This window comes from Rhea pennata, chromosome 5 (genome assembly GCF_028389875.1).
Source record: "Rhea pennata isolate bPtePen1 chromosome 5, bPtePen1.pri, whole genome shotgun sequence".
In the NCBI taxonomy this organism is placed as follows: Eukaryota; Metazoa; Chordata; class Aves; order Rheiformes; family Rheidae; genus Rhea; species Rhea pennata.
The window spans coordinates 31,858,735-31,878,114 of NC_084667.1; the positions used below are offsets into that span (position 1 = coordinate 31,858,735).

Sequence of the window (19,380 nt, forward strand, 5' to 3'; positions counted from 1 at the left end):
CCGCAAGAACACACATGTAAGGCCAAAGTCTCAATTCTGGTAAAGTAGTAGCTTCACTGAAGTAAGGATCAGCTACTTTGGAATCTGTTCACCAAGCATAAACTAATCACTCTCACCAAGTTTTGTTTTCAATTATACTTGTGCTTTGGAAGTTCTTTACAACATTGTCCATCAGAACAACCGTTTTGACTGTTACACCATGAAAATGGGGAGATCTACAAAAAAGAAAAAAGAACAACAGGGTAAACTTCCAAAAGATCATTACAGGTTGTCAATAAACTTGTCAAAATAGAGTTGGCTATCATGTGTCAGTTCACTCCTCCCTACCTCTTCCTAACAGTGAGAAATAAAACAGCAAAATAGCAGTAAGGTAAAACATTACTACATTTCTCTTATTGATGAATAAAGAGAGGAACAATGCTACATTCTGAAGAAATAAGATTTTCAGAAATGACTACTGATTTAGATTCCTCTCTATCTGGGCACTCAGACAGCGACATGTTAAAGAACCAAGATTTCAGGAAGTGCCGGACATCCAAATGCAAAAATGACATCCAGAAAAAGGCCTCAGATAAGTCATCTAGCAATAACAAAAGGATTCACTTAATTATTTTTTCCATACATACCAGTACTATTAACATTCTGCTTGATCCAGTCAACAAAAACACCAACATTAGTGTATACTCCTGGGTAGCTCTTCTTTCCACAGCCCAAGCCCCAGCTAGTGATTCCGTTAAGGGTGTAAAATCCAGAGTCATCTTCTGAAGGACAAACTAGTGGGCCACCAGAATCACCCTATTCAAGGACAAAGGGTTCTTGTTACAAGCTAACATCAGTTCTTCTGTTTTTAAAGCATCATTTCGGCTATGAGAGGCCGCAACTGCTCATGTGTTTAGATCTGTATGTTTTTAAAAGGTAGAGAAAGAAAGAAGTGAACCTTTGTTCAAGAAATGTTCCTTTTATGCAATCCGAGTAATTAAAATCCTACTATTCATTTTTTTTTCTGTGAATCAGATACAGCTTGTTTGGAAGAAAACAACTCTTACTGAGGTTTTAACACTGCCCATTTGATAACCTATCTGGCCAGACCCCAAGTGGCAGAAAGCAAAGATAATGTGCGCAACTTACTGTGCATGAATCCTTGCCTTCTTCCAGAGGGAACCCAGCACAGATCATTTTCTGGGTCACTTTACTGGGAAGGTTTATATAATAGCTCTGACACGTGTCAAGCACCAGGATGGGGACTTCAAGCTGATGCAGTTTTTTACCATTTTCTCTGTCTTGGAGTAAAAGACAACTTAGAAACCAGGCATAAATTAAAGATACAATACCTGCCTCACATGCCATCACAAACATAAAGGATGAAAAGTATCTCCCGGGTCCCTTCAGTTCTTTCTCCAACCTGAGCAGGACCACTCTTCACTGTACCTCCAGTGCTTTATACAACTTTTTATAAGGCTTCCAGAAAGAAGCTTTACTCTTCTCTTTTCCAAATGGTCTCAAAAATCTAAATGATCCAATTGCTTTACTCCCACTCATGTATTTACCTACATGTCTATCTCTGCTTGTACAGGCAAAAAACTTCTTAACACATCAGTTCTCCAGGAACCAAAGCATAGCTGCGATTAATGTTATGACATACAACACAGTATTCAAGGTACAGCTACAACCCACTAAGCCCTTGAAAATGCAAAGTCTGCATACCTCCTGTGTGCACACCCCATCCTGTAACAACACACACCCTTGAGGGCTGAACTGCCTCTTCCTTCACAGGCAGGCACACTGGGCGCACGTAGTGGTTGAATTCTAAGGGCTCGGCCAGTCGCAGTAAGGCAATATCACAGTCCATGGTGGTCTTATTAAAACTTGGATGTATAATATACTGCTTTACTGCCCTTTTCTAGGGAAGCAAGGACATTGACATTTTCTGAATGACTTTGAAATTTGAGGCTTGAAGGAACTTTAGTTTTACATATTTTAAAACCAGATGCATGATGCCTTAAGGGTAGGAAATATTTAAAAGCAGTAGCTGTAATCACCAAATTCTTGAATTAGCAAGTAAAGAGTATGCCTCTTGAACATGGATCAGGGAATCTGTAGGAAATTCCATCCAGCGAGTGATTGCAGGAGGTCTTGAAAAAAAAGCTTTTGTCCAGTCTGAGAACAGTGAAAAGCTGTGCCCTAATTATTTCTGCCTTGGTAACAGTCACCAGGCAATTTAGAGGCAATACACTCTTCACTCAGGCTCCCTACAGGATGCTGAGTTTTGGACATCATTACTGGTGAAGGCACAGTTCTGTGCTAATACAACTGGCAGTCACAGAAAACCTGCTGTGCAAATGAAGATTAAGGTCAGTAGCAGTTTACTGCATTGGGGAGATTTGAGACAATTTGGGAGATACTACATTGAAAAACAGTTTGTAAGATTGATTTATATTTTATTATTAAGCATAACTTATAGTACCTGTCTGTGTTCTTGCTCTGCAAGATCATGAAGTCCTGTGACCACTGTCCATAAGTCTCCGTATTGCTCCCTCAAAAAAAAAAAAAAAAAAAAAAGTGGGGGGAGGTACATTCTCAGGCTGCTACAACAGTACAACAGCATTCATGGAACTTGTGCATCTTACAGCCTTCCCCTAGTGCCCTTCTTACAGCTGATCCAACACCACAATCTCTTATAGGTCTGTGGGAATCTTCTCACTGGCTTCAAGGGCCACATGAAGTATTCTCATGAAGGGGCAGTGCCATCCCTCAAACACCGTGAGCTGAGAGAATGAGCAACTTTTAGGAGCTGTGGGTGCCTGGTAGAGAATACAAGGTCTGCATGATCCACAGCCTTCAGGGACAGTGTTAGACCACATCTTCTTAATAAAAAAAAATAAAAAAAATAAAAAAAAATATGACTTGTAAAACAAATCTATTCTTCAAAAGATATAAATGTTTCGTTGAGTCCTTTGGTTTCTTAATCAAACCTTCTCACACTCTGAAAATCTGTTGTAACTACCTGACAAAATCAATTGTGCAGAATAGGTAAGCTATGCACACAAATTCTAATGTGATGGCAGCAAGCAACAAAATTCCCCTGTACTGTGGCTCTTAAAACAGTGCTTTCAATGCAGCAAATCAATGCTTCCAAAATAAAATTTTGCAAGCTAATATTTAGAAACTTAGAAGCCAAAGTTCAAAATGCAAAATAGCATTGGCATTTCAGGTCCCAAGTTCTGTGGGGGAGTGGAAAAGTATCCGAGAAACAGAGAATCTACATGTCTAACAAGTTGGTCATTTTTGGCTTTGGAAAGCTTCCCTTGATTGTCAAATAATTCCAAGATTATTTGAAAATGTTCCAGAATACCTAGTATCAGCAATACTGGGAGTTTTGGGTTTTTGTTTTGTTTTTAACTTCACTGTTTTAATGACCCAAGATCCAAGGAATGTGAATATTAAATCAATACTTATGATTAACTTGAAACTGGAAACTGTGATGTAGCAATTAATGAAATGAAGAAATGAAGAAAATAGTCAAATTACATTTTAGAAAGTATTTGAGAGTCCAAAAGTCACACCGTATCCTTTTGGCTTCTCTCAGTAAAGACAGAATGAGATCCATGTAGTTTGATTCAACAGATTGATAGCTTTTCAGTAAGACAGAGGCATCATCTCTGTACATAGCATAAAAACCTCCTTTAAGCCATAAAAGACTTCCAAAATCTACCGGTTCCAGGAAATTTTAACTTTGTGGATAGGGTCATTCTACTTACAAAAAATTATGATCTGTAATGACCCAAACAGAGAAGTTCCCTTGAATAAGTGATGGATGATAAGAGATTTGGAGACTTAATACCTTGCCAATCTCTTCTTCTATGTGGCAAACTTAAAAATTTGCTTTTAAAACTGACCTGAACAAAAACCAGGCCTACAGAAGTAGGCTACTACCCAAGCAGCCACTGTGATCCTAGTATGAATGCACAGAGCAAAAGAATCTTATGCTAGCCTAAGCTGCAAGTAAGTGGTGACCCCAGCGATGCCAGCCACCCTGGGCAGAACCACCACACAGCAGAGACACTGTGCAACCACAGACCTTTCCAGGGAAGGGTTCCTGCCACTTACTTAGAATTAAAACAGTGAGCAGCTGTGACAACCCATTCTTTGGCAAGAACTGCTCCTCCACAGATATGCTCATCTGAAATCTGTATGCTGACTTGCCAAGGCCATGAGTATGGTACAGCTTCTTCACCTCCAATTATCCTACTGAAGAGGAACCTGGGCTGATTTGAAGGCACTCCACAAATATCATCTAAAACAGAAAGGATTTATATTTCAAATAAATCTTTAGAGGATGAGATTTGGAGAAGCAAAGAACAGCCAATCTACAAGCTATCCTACAACTTCTCAGGCTTTTTCATCCTGCTTTTTCTGCTAAATCCTACAACTTTCCACATTACAAGGGATCCAAAAGTTTAGAGATAGCAGGAGGAGATCTTTGCAAAAATGCAACTCTACCATGAAAATGTAGTCAACCCATTCTCCATAAAGTCCTAGAATTAAAAAGAAAAGTTCTAAAATTCTGGTCATTATTTTCAACTCCCCCACAGTCTTTGCAATTATTTTCACCACAGCAGGTAGGTGTAAGCTGACATATAAACTGAAATAATATCATTACACTGACTGTAATGACATTACAGCTGTAAATGACTTTACAAGTAAAGAAAGCAAGAAAAATTAGGTTCTACTATTCTAAAGCTAAGGCATAGAAGGATTACCATTTATCCTCTTATTTCCTCAACACATCTTAATTAAAGGTCTTGAGGGATAACTCAGAGTGCATCTATTAGATATTTGGAGTCAACAGCATTTTAGTTATGGTCCAAAACGTACTCCATATTCCCATGAAGAGGAGGAATTCCCATGTTGACTGACCTGTCATAATCTGTGTTTCTTCTGCAGTCATATTCACATCTTTTAATTCTTCTTCATTATTTGAATCCAGATTATTTAAATCTAGCAAATGAAAATAGAAAACATGTTATTAAAGTGTCTCAAGTGATATTTTTATATTAATCACAAAAGCACTTTATTTTCATTTTTGTAGAAGGATTAGATTTCTACAGTAGGAATCTTTGCTATTACATATTCAGATGGTTAAATCACAGTTTAAAATACACCAAAATGCTCTTATACAACACAAATCTCTGAGGTTTAGGGGACAGCCATTATTTTTCTTCACCCACTTACTAGATCCTCGTTCAATGCCTCAGTAGGTTCACAAAGTTCTTTCACTGAAAAGTTTATTAGATGAGAATTTCCTAGAGTAAAAAAACAGATTCACTGAAAAGCCCTATGTGCTGCCTCAAAGGGGCAGACTCCCAAGTTACTTCTATTACCTGTTATATGAACAAAAGAGATTGTAGCTCTGAATCCTCCAAAGGTCTCTGTTTCATCAGAGTGAAAGACAATCAGCATCATACCAGAGGAGCTTAGAACAGGTGCTGGTAGAGCAAATCCACAAGACTTAGCTGAAGATGACAAAGCAAAGAATCACAGCAGATTAAAATGTACTTTTACATGATTTTCTCTTTCAGTAGTGGGTAACCAATATTTGGTGTATTCCAGCTGTACCACAGAAAAGTAAAAAATAACTATGCATAACAGAGGAGCAGATAAAAAGACTGAGCCTGAAAGACTGTTTCTGTTTGTTATTCCTGTTGGTCTGTCCTTGTCCAGTGATTACTTCAAAAAACAAGGAGACTTTTGCATGATTTTACAAGAGACTGTTGCAGTATTCATGCTCATAGGTTGCAATTACTTATAGAGTGAATTTTTCATTGCCTTGTTAGTGTTTGGGCACTAACATCAGCTCCACAGTCGATTGGGACAGGTCTTCCTCTGCTCCAGTAAGGTGGTATGAATCACATCAAGGCTCATCTAGAGCAAAGAATTGGTCTCTGAAAAGGAGACCACCTGCGTACTTTCTAGGCTTGATCTGACTAGCACTGTCACTACAGAAACACGTTACTGTATTATAACCTTTTTTTTTTTTTTTGATTTATATGAATTCAAACCTGCCTTTTGGATAGAATTCAAATACACATCTAACAGAACAATTTTGTGTATTTGCTTCAATAAGTGGAACAGACGAAGCAGTGCATGCAATTATTTTTCAAAGTACTCAGACTAGTACTCATAACATCCCCAGAGATTCTACAGGGAATTAGATTCCTTTTAGAGGGATTACTCTGCTTGATTTTAAAGTTTAAAATAGGGCTAGTGGAAGTTAAAAGAGTAATGGATCATTTGCAAATCAGCATATGTTGAAACCAAAAGCCAAACCGATTTCTTCCTCTTTTCCTACATCTTCATATACAGTCACAGCATCATAAGAGCAATCTTCATTCTCTTCTACTTCAAAAGACTGATATGTGAGCTTAAAAAAAAAGAAAGAAAGAAAAACTGTTTTTAAAACTTGTGAAGAGAAATTCAAAGATTTATTATCAGGTCTTCAGCATTCTCAATGATTCCTTTAGAATCTAGCATCTCTGTCATTCAGACTTCTCACAGGTGATATGCAGCACACTACATTTTATCAAGAAAAATTCTTCTGGCAAATGCAAACTGAGAAGTCCTATTTTACTATAGCCTAAAGGAGAAATCAGGGTGAAAAGCAATTTCTCTTAACTGCATCCAGCAGCATTATTCAAGGTTATATTGCTATATCTTGTTCTCCTTAGCTGCACAATTTGATTTGCTTGTTGTTAACAAAAATAATACTCCCTTCCATTCTGTAGATAAAAGAAGGGCTCATATTATACCTTGATTACATGGTCCTCTGGTGCACAAACAACCCATTGACAGTTTGCCAGGTTGCTGTAGTGCTCCGGATAGTGCATACTTTGTAGCACTCCTTCTTCAAAAAGGACAGCTAAGGACTCACAGCCAGAATCTGGAAATCCAAACACAAACAAAAATGGAGAAAGTGTTTTTCTATTAAATCATTCACAAAAAAAAAAAAAAAAAAAAAAAAAAAACACAGAAAAAAACTATTGTGGTGCTTTCACACAGGTGAGAAAGAAGAGGAGAAGAACTGCAAGCCAAATTCTTCTGCCTGAAAAACATACAAAGAACTTTTTTTTTTTTCCTCCCTCTTCCTAGGCAGAAGAGAGATTCAATCCACAGCTGTAGCATTCTCCCTTTGCTGCAGACAGCACACTGCAAACAGAGGTGCCTGCTTTGGGCCAGATAAGAGCAGGGCATGTTTTTCTAACTTACCCATGTGCCATCTCTCTTTGGAAATGAAAGTGGTGATATTAAACACAGCCAGAGCCAGTGGATGAGTCTTCTTGAGGGGCTGTGCAGTAGGAAGGCCCCTCAAGGCAGGTTTTGCCCTACACACTGCCCTTATGCTCTGACAAGGGAAAAAAGGAACTGGAAAAGCTAGAGAAAGACGGAGACGTGGTGTTTCTGTTTAAGTGGATTGACTAGATTCAGCAGATGGCCCTTGGGTCTGTTCCCTAGTGATGGCAGACCTTGCTCATCTGCACAGCAAAACTGAAAGCAATTCTCCACAACATATACTTCAGCGTTAGCTGCCTCCCACTGATCCCCTTCCAGGAAAGTGTGCTTGGGCCTAGCAAAGCAGTGTTCATCTGGAAATTCTGCTCACTTGACTGATTTGATTAATAAAGTTCTAAAATATTTTGAAAATATAGATGGAGATGCAATCTTATATAAGACAGACAGAGGAGAGGACAGAAAGGGCTTTTCTCAACAGCATCTATCCTAACTCTTTCTGGTATTCCAGTTTCTCCACAGTGTCACCTGGCAGCCTAAACACACTTAACTTGTTCATTGGTAATCCATTTAAAAAAAAGCATAGGTGCTTCCTCCAATTCATTTTCTCATGAAAACTTTTCTCAGGCAACCACCCAAGAGCACAGTATGGCAGACAGGTATATTACTTAGACTTACCAGGAAGAGTATCTGGTGCAAGAGCTCTGTAGGTCATGGAAAACCCAGTTCCATAATCCCTATTGTCAGAAACAAATTTCAGCCTTACACTACTGGAGCCAATCAAAATAGGTAATGGAAGATCTCTTCCACAGAATTTTCCTGAAATATATTATTAGAGAATAATCACTGTTTGAAGTCTTAAGTCATGTGAGAAACTTATTATTTTTGTAAAGCTTCAGACCTAGCATTTTGTTATAAAAATTCAAGAGCGAAAAGGAAATTGCCTGACCTTTTCTCTATATTCTCTATTCATCCATCAGCCAAACTAAAATGAATAGTATTAAAAATTAAAAATCCTTGACACCAGCAAGCCATATGCTGACAAGTTCCCTACCAGGTATTTTTCCACTCTTTATTTCTCCCAGCTTCTTGTCTCTTATTATAGATCACATTCTCCAATGCATTCAAGATGAAAAAGAGAGTAAAACATGATCAGCTGCGGTGTCTTCACTGGGTTTAACTGCTATCATATTGAAAGAATACACTGACAGATCCTTTCACAGAATTGAGAAACAGCAACTCACCAACAAGTCTGTCCTCTTTAGAATAGACTGATAAAGAATCATAGTCACAATATGCTTCCGGCTCTATATCAAAGTGGGAAAAACGAAGCAATATATACTTCCCTTCTGGTACAAACAGAGTCCATACACACAATCTGGAATGACAGATGAGTTCTCCTTCACAAAACTGCAACAAAAAACAGCTACAAGGTAACTGTGAATCATTGCTGGGAGAGACTGCATTTTGTTTACTTACTGGTAGTTTTGATAGAAATGCTCATGACTTCCAGGAAAATGTAATTCTCCTCCACTGTTGGGGAGTTTGCCGTCCTGAGTGCTACAAAACGCTGCATTATGGAATTAAAGTGAAATAGCAGAGATCAGGTCTGACACATATGCAATCATGTTGCACCAAAAAGATCAAACATCTAGAAAACAGTGAGATGTAAGATTGCTCAGCTCTATCATGTTTCATGATCTCTAAATCACTGATGCTGGGTCCCCTTTCTCTTTTGGAATAATGATTAAGTCACTTTGAAAATACAGAATTTTGGGGGCAAAAGCCAAACATTGCTAATGCCCTACTATGATTTACTGAGAAAATGGCAGTGTTTTCTTCTACCTTAAAGAAACAATTTGCCAAATGAAGAATTTGGTACAAATATTTTTCAGAGAGGAAAAATGTATGCCATGGGATAATAGAAGTGTTCACTGCAGCCCAAATGTAGCAATGGTCTTAGCTATGTTAAAGCAGGAGGCTTTTGTGACAGCCTGATATGGTATTGAAACACTTTAAAAGTACAATCTTTTCTCTCCAGATAGATGTACTAGAAAATACTATTACTTACAAAAATTACCTTCTCTTGCCTTTCCTTCTCATCACCACGGTAAATCAGCAATACATTTAACAACTACACATATGAAAAAAATTAAGGAGTCATATACTTGTCCGATTATCTTACCTAAAACATCTTAGGAAGATCAGGAAAAAGTTTCAAAAAGACATAAACAACTCTTAAAGACCCAAATCTCATTGGCTATAGCAAGTCAATATAAACTGACCACATCCCCAAGATTATCTGTCATCTCAGAAATCTCATTCTAGATTACTAAAACTGAAATTCTAAGACCTAGTTCAGACAAGTTATCACTGTTACCCTTAGGTAAAGTTTTACCTAGTTGAACCAAATACCCAACATAAACATAAATGTGACAGAACAAAGTAAAACTTTTCAAATGTGCTACATCCCTTTTGTGTTTTTTTTTTTTTTCCATTTTATTCATAGAAACAAAGAGACTTGAGACACAAGTAAATACACTAATCATAGACTACATAAAGGCACTACCAATTTGCCTCATACTTTCTGCTTGGAACCTAAATTTCTATACAGAATCAGTTTCAACATGTGGCTCTCACAGGCAGTTCCATTCTACATTTTTACTATTAATTCTACTTTCATTTCTAAAGTTTTTTTATATACTTTTTTTTATATTTCCCTTAAGACCTGTCTTAAGGAAAATTCCTGCAACAATCTTTTTTTTTTTTTTTAATTATAATTAAAGCCCTGATACATGTAGATGCTTAAAAATACTGTACTCACCTGTAGAACTTTTCATTTTCAGATCTAATACAGGTGGGAAAGAAAAGGAGGAGGAAAAGAAGAATAAATTACTGTGGTTTTGTATTCACAATAGGCTTTGTTTTTATTAGTGTGAAATGGCAATTTTATACAGCTAGTACCGTGGCAAATTCAAATTTTTTCAGACGCATTGTATCCACAATAAACTAAGCTTGAATTTAAAATAAAACGGGAATAAGCAGCTCTGGAGTAGCCACTACTAGATCAATCACACATTGCTAGGCCACTGCTCACTGTGAGCAGCACTATCCTCTATACTTGCTGAGTAAACACTAAACAGTTCAGGTAAGAGTAGCCGTCAGTATCATATACTCAAAGGCATTGTGAGAAGCTATAATACTTTGCCAGGAAGCATGGGAAAAAGCGTAAGTACAAGCCTTGAAGAACATAAAAATAAATGAAATACTGTTACGAGACAGAAGAGTTGTCACAAATGTGAGACAAATTACTGTAGAGACATATTACCAGTACTCATATTTTCTTGAATCCAGGAAAGCACGGCGCTGAGGTCTGTAAATATTCCTGGAGATCCTCTTCTGTAATGTTGCTTCTTCTCATTACTTATCCAGCCACGAGCACATCCCATGCCCCATGAGATCACACCAGCTAGAGTCCAGGCACCATGCCTGCGTCGGCACAGAAGAGGGCCTCCAGAGTCTCCCTGCAGAAAACAAGCAAAAACCCAGAACCTATATGTTGCTCACAAAAGCATGTACATAACACCGAACAAGCCTCAAAGAGTTTATTCGAGCTCTCTTTTGGACCATAGGATCAAACCTACCAAATTAGGGAATAGTCATTAAAAAAAAAAAGCAGTGAGGAAAGACACTTTTTCTTTTTGATTGTGTTTAGTCAGGATTTTTAAAAGGAGAGACTCAGACTAATTGCCTCAAAGGTGCACATCTGCTATGTCTCAGCTTGAAAGAAGGAACAAAGAGCTTTTTTTCTTCCTATTCATTTTGCATTTTGTCACACGTGAAGAAGAACAATCACTTCGCTTTCATCTCACTTCTTTTCTTTCTTGTAATCCAAGACAATACTTTCTACCTTCTTCCTTAGAAGGTTAGCAACGTTCTGAAATAGAAAGCCGTAAGTATTACTGCACTGGGATACACTGCAAAAGATGGAGTCTTCAAATCACAGTTACTCTCAGGAACCCGTTGTTCAATGTATGCATTAATGTATGATTAAAAGGGGATCATCTAATGAGTGGATTCCCACATACAGACCCTTCTTAAAGAATTCACACATGAAATGAATACATTCCAAATATTGTAATTTACAGTGCATCTATTGACTCAGGCACACAGCATCTTGAGCTTCTGAGAAACACTTGTACATACAGAAGGCCCTCTGCTCAGCTGACCTGGCAGGCATCTTTTCCTCCATCTGGAAATCCAGCACATATTATAGTGTCACCTTGGATAGGTTTCTTTAAAGTTGACAACGCTCTTGAACACTCCTTACTGTTTAGGATTGGCAGATTGACCTCATATAATACCTGAGGGAGTATTCCATCTGAAACACAAAGAGAAGATTTTGCTGAAAGGTGAAATTAATATCACTACTAGTATGCAAAAAGGTAAGAGTTGAAAGCTTGCTCCAGGACATTTTAATGGTCACAAACACGTTTTGATGCACACCTAGTGATGCGTACTTTTGAACATAAGCAGTCTTACTTGAGTAAATTTAAAAGTGTTTCCAGTGTTAAATACAGGTCCACATATTACAGCGACCTATTTTGAGGTAATTCACATGTAGGCATAAAAAATTCTTATGCCCCTTTGATGGTTTCTTCTGGTCCATAGCCTGTGCCTTCAAGCTTTTAGATTCAGAAATAAGCTGACACAGTGCATATTGGAGCAATTTTCAAGAAAACATCTGAGTAAGTAAAACTGGTAAGAGAACTTTCACTGAGCTGAAACCATCTGCCTGCTATGTAGACACAGTGATGCTATAGAAATCATTGTCCATCACAAGAGGAGGAAGAAATAAGGAAACAAAGATTGTCACAGATACTTGCAAATCTGATTGTCAAAGAACAACTCTAGTAGCTTACTTTCATTTAAACGGCCCCAGCCACAAGCAGTGCAGATATATCCTGCTTCAAACTTTTCACCTGGATCAGGAAGACATGCTGGCAAAACTGATGCACCTGTGACAGATAGACATGGAGTTTCTTGATAAATATTTGAAAGATAAAATCTTTTTTCTCAGTCAGTTCTTTAAAGCTAAAGAATATTCTCATTTATGTGGCATCTGAAGAATTGGTCTGGCCCTTGACAATTTTTCTTGTGCTGCCACTTCATAGTGTACTGGAAAAGAAAACCATAGTTCTCAGCATTCTAGTAATGTGAACTTCAATCTGCAGAAAAGCAAAATACTATTTCAATAGGGTAGACTCTCCTCTGCATCTCAATATCATATAAACCTGACAAGAAATAGCATTCCAGAAAAATTTCCTGTAAGGCAAAGCTACTCTACAGCTGAGAAATCACTGGGAAATAGGTTAGGAAACAGAAATAATGGCTCTTCTTCCCTCATCCTTCTCTTTCCTTAGAGCCTCAAAATGAACTGTTCTGCCACCCACTAAAGAAAATTTCATGCAATCTGCAGGAGGAAAAAAAAAGAGAACAAACAACAGAGGATGTGTGAATAAGGCAGAGACAGGGAGCACTGAGATATGCTCTGAGCTCTGGCCTGCCTTTGACTAGCTCTACTGTTCTCCTGAGGCAGAAGTCTTCATCTACACATCTAAATTAACAAAAAAGGAAAACCCCACATCAAATATTGATCTCCTACATACAAAGAATAATACCTTTCTATTTAAGGGAGCATTAAGTCTCAATAAGACCATTAGATACAAGTGATACATCTTTCTGACTTACTTCCAGTATTTTAAATACTCCAGTTGTAAACTGCTCTGGAGATTTGAATTATATAATCTGATAGCTGAGAGGGTTTAAACTCAGGGTCAAGACATTTCATGGCATCTGGGAGAAATGGAGGTTTTACCTTCTTCATTGAAAAAGATCACAGGTAACTATGGCCTTACTAAAGTTGAAGGCTCCATCCAGCTTCAGAAGGGCAACATCATAATTCATTGGTCTTCTGGGATCAAAATTTGGATGCTTTATAATATATTTAACAGAAAGTGTCTGCTCTTCTTTTTCCCTGATCCTCAAATCATGCTCTCCTGCAGTGACCTTCAAATACTGGAGTAGATTCCTGTAGAATGGAAAAATAAAAATTCAGCTACAGAATCTTCAAAATGAAAGGAAAAATACAGTTGTTTTTGAACAGAAAGGTTATTACTACTCATACATAATATCTTTCATCTTAAGATTTTTAAAGCATTTAATGTGTACAGTCAGCACAAGCTAACTATGCTCCCCACAGCAGAAATTGGGATGAAAATGGCTGAGAAGAAATACAATTCAGCCACACTCCTGACAGTGGTCTACTGAGGAAACACCTCCTATTCCCATGTTTTAAAAATATTCAGTCATACTGCTTTTTGAATGGAGGAAGAAAGATTTGGAAGCAGCAAAGTACAGAAAAAAAAGATGCCACTTCTCCAGCATTATCAGTTTATGCCTTAAAATTTAAGTGAATTCTGCTTTAGGGCTTCTAGTACAAATCAAAATGTGCAGTCATGGAATACAAAAGCAATCAATATAAACTTGCTCTTATGCTTCAAATTTATTTATCAGATTTGATTAATTACTTTTGTGTTAAGAGACTTTATGCCAATTTAGGTACTGTCTGTCCTCCTGTAGTTTATATAAACTCTGCACATATTGGCTAATTTGACCAAGATATGATCACATACCACGATACAGATCTAATTTATAATTAGAAGTACAGCTTGGAAATTATAATTCTGACAAGTGGATAACAATGACAACTTGAATTTATAATTCCAATTGCATTAGTACAAACATTCAGTATTAACTATAATGGAATTGGAATCTCTGTGAAGCCATGACAGAATCAGGACTAAAATACCAACTGCAATATTCCTAGTCCTATTTTTTTCTTTTAGCCTATGTAATAATCAGCATGCAAGAGGTCAGCACTATGCCCATGCATTACTTAATTGCGTATATGTTGCAAGTTGCTGCCTCTGAAAGAAATATTACAATCACTTGATAACTATAACTGGGTAAAGATTTTTACCTACACTCTCAGAAAATGAGTCTCCATCCCACTTTGGTAAGTCTATTTTACCCTTCATCACTTTTAAAATACTTAAAGGTTTTGTTTTTTCTCCCCTTCGGTTAAAACATAGAAAATGCTGGTTACAAATGAAAGAGTAGTACCTCTAGTAACCTCCCACAGAAGGGATGCTGTAACACACACACACTTTTAAAATCAACACGCTTTTCCTGCACCTGCAGCCTGCTCCCGAAATATCACATCCATACCTGTCCAAGATACAGTGAGCTGCCGTGACCACCCACTGAGCAGAAACAATGGTGCCTCCACAGAAATGTTTTTGTCTTCGTTTCAAGGAAACCTGCATCATAAAAAAAGGCATGTCAAGTAAAGAATATCTTTATACCTGCTTTTGCATTTGAGGAAGCAAAAAGAGCACATGCATATACTCTTACAAAATTCACATGGTTAAAATTCCAGCTGCACTTCAAGAAAACATGTTTTTGCAGCACACTTACAGTTCTTGAGTCTAAGAGGTCCTAGACCTTAGTTATCCCCCTCAACTGTGACTTGGGGGCATAAATAAAAGCAACACACATGTAATAAATGCCAAGTCACTGAGGCATTCAGCAAACTAGAAAGGTTACTATTTTGTTCAGCATTTCTCCTTTGCAGGTCGCTGAGAGCACTGCAGAGCAGGTGAGAGTCCCTGATGTCTATGCCATGGCTGTTATCCAATTTGTTTGTAATCATAAGCCACCAAGCACCATGTGGTGTCCTGTCTTTCAAACTGCAAAATCATGATACTTAGCAATGGTCTGGGGTGATGGCAGCAGAGAGGTTCACTCCTGCCTCTTTACAGCGGACTAATCTACAGATGCTCTTTCAGAAGCAATAACAAACATAAAGGCTTTTTCAGTGTGTGGACAGGGTCGATGCCCTCTCTGTCTGCTTCACTGCTTTTGATAAAAGCAGGATGGAGCTGAGCAATATATCAAAAGTGTCAGCAAGCATGAAGTACACCTGCTTTTTCCTTTTGTTATTTCTACGAAAAGTCAGGGCTTTGTTCTGATGATAGAACCACATTTGCTTGTGCAAACCTGCCATGGATGTGAGCCTCGTTTCACCTGGTTTCCCCCAACAATGCGTGTGAAAAGGTTAAAGTAATTCCACGGTTTTGTCTCATGAAATTTCTGTCCACATTTAGGATCTGAGGAGTAAAAGCAAAAAGGAAAGAGAGAATTATTCTGGATTTAAGTTTTTCTGCTTGTTAGGAACAGAATTGGTAGGCATGTTCTGGATCAGAGGTCAGTGTAGTCCCTCTGCCATTACAGGAGCCACATTTTATAATCCCTTAAATAAATTGCCTAGGCTAAGGCTATATTGGGTTAAGAAAAGAGCAGTGTACTTTTTATTCCCTTCTCCACATGGATACTTTTTGGTTATATTGTACAATGGACATTAAATTCTGCCTTCCTTCTGCCTATAAAATGTTCTTTTATAATCCATATTTATTTAATCTTTTTGAATCTCAACGTTCTCTTTCATCCAGGTTTTAAGATCATTTTGGGACTAAATCATTGCTTCAGTACCACTTAAAAAAAAAATCAAAATTCCTCTTTACAGCAAATATTTGTACTTAAAATATTTCGAACACGTGGGATACAAATGCACATTATACACATCTTGATACATCTTGATGATCAACAATACTGGCTGTATTTATCAAGAACAATTTAACTCAATCTTATTATCATCACCTACTATGGCTATGTGAAGCTGATAATATTTATGTGTTTGTAAAAGGAGTAAATTTATAGAAACATATGTGAGGTGTTAATTACCAATTTGGTAATATTTTGAGAAAAGAGAGATGCAAAGCAACCACTTCTAGCAAGCAGTCCATTGCAACAGAAGAATTTTTGTACTGCACTTCCCAAACACAACAGATTGTCCAAGTTTTTTTTTCTTAAAGCTGTGTGGAAAACTCATTGAAGTTAGACACATCACTAAGATATTTTACGACAAATTCTGCCAAATACTAAATTAGACAAGATTTAGCATCCATAATCGTAGTTGTTCTGGGACACTGGTGGCTGTATGCAAGGGATGGAGGACCAGTACTAGTATACACTGTCTGGAAAATATGGAATCATCCAAACCCTAAAATATAATTTATGGCACCTACAGATAAGGGCTTTGCAATCATCCTCAGGAATAGCACGGCTGATGAAAGTGATTATAGTATCAGATCAATGCTGATACATATCCTACTTACCCTAGTTTTTTAAAAAAAACTTTAGATAAAATTTATCTGATTTTTTTTTCCTGGTTGTCAGTGACCCCATCTTTTTCACCATTTGCAAAGTTACAGCAAGGAGAGGGTAAAAAGGACACAGAGACAAAATAAAAAAAGTGGGATTTAGCTCTTATCAAAAGAAATTCGACACTGGATTTGAGAATGGGTAAAAAAAATCAGATTCACAAACTAAAATATTCTGTTTTTCTTTAAACATTATATAAGTCTATTCTCTCCACACATAAGCATGAACAACAAGATAGCTTAAAAATCAACAAGTATATAATATATACACTATATATAATAATGTATTTATATATTTTGAATTACTCTGAAATCTTCTGTGCCATTGCATGTTTAACACCAACGGGTTCCAGATTAGTTTACAGACTATTTCAAGACCAGTCTCTAAGTCATTGGTTAGATGAGAGATTTGTATATAAACCTGCATTGCATCCATCCGCATGGCAGAACAACAAAACAAAAGAATATCAATCTATAGAATATCACAACTTACTAAGATCACAACTTACTAAGATGCTTTGGACACTAGACTTCTTTTGACAGCCAAAGTGGAATTTTTTCATTAAAAGCAAGTTTGATTTCCTAGATGCTGCAAATCACTTTGAATTTGCCTTTTTAGTAGTGTGAATTTAAAATGGAGGAAAAATGGTTATATAAATACTCAAGATCTGGTTTCCATTCCAGTTTGCTGTAGATCGATAAATCTTCATGGAGAGAACAGGAACAACTGGAATCACTAATTTGGCCAAAACCAGAATATTTTGCATTTTAAAATATAAGATATTGTACTCTTGCAGGACTTGCTGCACTTTGTTTGCAACCCACGTTCAAAATGCAAGCCAAAGTTCTGCGCTAACTTACTGCACGTCTGACAGGATTTAATTTTATTTATATAATTATAAATTATGTTTGTGTAATTTGATTTATTCTGAATCATCAAGGAATCAGACAAAAAAATATAAGAATTTCTCATTAAAAGATAACTGTAAATTACAGACTTGAAACAAAAACAAAGAATTAAAACCAGATAAATTATTTTAATGCTACCTTGTATCTAGGTCTACATGCCCTCAGAGTCAAATTCCCAGGGGCGTGAAACTAGTGCAGGATCTTCATTTCACACTGGCTCCCATCTTTGTCTCTGCCTAAGAACAAAGACTTGAGTATTTAGAAAACTGTTAAAGGTGTATGTGAAATTTTGATCCTACCTTTCTGAAGAGGGGATGGTACAGCAAGAAACTCTGTAATACAAACTATTCCCAGCAGAAGGAACAGCCGCTTACTGGGGGCAATGGACATCTTGGGTGCTAAGTGACTGAGTGAAAACAAGAAGAGTTTTTATAGGAAAAAAGAAGCCCATAGATTACACCGCCAGAGAACAGCAGCTGACTAATTGAAGCAGAGGTTACTCATTAATCCACCCATAAAGTACTTACCTGCACAAATAAGTCTTCTAAATTTAACCAAGCATGATTCTTTTATAAGTAATTATTCAAGTCTTCGCTGTAAAATACTAGCTAGTCTCAGAAAATTAGCCTATTCAAGCAAAATGGCAGAATCAGAAGTCATCATTGCCTGCTGTGCTAGCAAACACTTAACCCAGGCTGACCTGCACACAGAAGCAGAACACACATGAATAAAGAGCCGATTGCAATTTGCCCCTATGATTTCTACAGCTCTTGAAGAGGCAATACTTTTTACTGCCTGTGTATTTTATATTTAGCCAATTTCACAGACCCAAGAAACACACCAGAAGGTGATCATTCTGTTGACAGTGTGCTCAGTGTTATACAAGATGAAAATAGCTCTCTGTGTCAAATCATCATTTTTTCAAAGGAACAGAGCTACGCTATTTTTGAAAAGTGACCAAGGAAGACATGGCTCAGCTTTTCAAAAATATTTCAGTATTGCTGCATTCAGCAGAGTCAGTTCCAAATCACCTTAATGGCTAAGTCCCATTTTTAATAGCAATTTAAATGCAAGTCTCCTAGAAGACTATCTGAACCCTAAGTAAGGAACACAGCAGCTAAATTAAGAGCTATGACAAAACAAGATGCTTGAATTACCCTGCAAAGTCACCACTGAAAACTTTTGTCTCATCAGTTTTAGCAACTATTGTCTCACTTCAAAACAACTGAACTAAGCAGTAAAAAGAATCAAAATAGTATCCAAACTGTCTTAAATTCATATGAAATATAGATGCACCAAGTTAAAGTCATCAGGAAGATTAACAAATAAACTCTGGATGACAGAAGCTACAAGTCTTATTTATACCAGAAAGGAAAAGTGATATTTATATTTATAAACAAAAAAATATTTACACAAAATGGGGAAAATAGATTTTTTTTTCTTAGTTTATCTGGTTGAGCTTCCCCTGTCATTGTAAAAAATAATTCAGTATTCTCAGCCTAGACAATTCCACAAGAAACATTTTCTACTTGGGAATGCATCACAGTTTTAAGACAACAGGACATGGCATAAATATTATATGCATATCAATATGGGTTTAAGTTTTGAACTTCTTCATAGACTTAGCCTATAGAAAAAACAAATTTTTTTCAAAATGCCAACAGGTAAAAACACTTTTAAACAAGTTCCAACAGTAGTGAATCAATTTCTCTTTTTATGGTTATCAACACAAAGGAGAAGATTTATGGGGTTTAATTCTGCTCGGGTTCACAAAGAAATCAATCTTATAACCTGGCCCATTAGCCCCGGTTTATTGTATATGTTCTATTATTTGACTAAGGAT

The 19,380-nt window shown here is 37.0% G+C and overlaps 1 protein-coding gene across 1 annotated transcript; it reads right to left on the minus strand.

Moving 5' to 3' along the window:
- Positions 1-166: 166 nt before the first annotated feature.
- OVCH2 (ovochymase 2) lies at positions 167-17,927 on the minus strand. Its single transcript, XM_062576829.1, has 22 exons — positions 17,837-17,927; positions 15,406-15,515; positions 14,529-14,666; positions 13,910-13,920; positions 13,203-13,375; positions 12,207-12,302; positions 11,514-11,665; positions 10,613-10,808; positions 10,109-10,132; positions 8,764-8,854; positions 8,529-8,662; positions 7,963-8,103; positions 6,807-6,937; positions 6,328-6,421; positions 5,382-5,513; positions 4,918-4,998; positions 4,108-4,294; positions 2,465-2,534; positions 1,705-1,900; positions 1,129-1,280; positions 627-795; positions 167-215 (listed from the first exon to the last, which is right to left on the minus strand). Exons 1-22 carry the CDS (start codon positions 17,925-17,927, stop codon positions 193-195), a joined length of 2,592 nt encoding a protein of 863 aa, XP_062432813.1. The 3' UTR covers positions 167-192.
- Between the last annotated feature and the right edge of the window lie 1,453 nt (positions 17,928-19,380).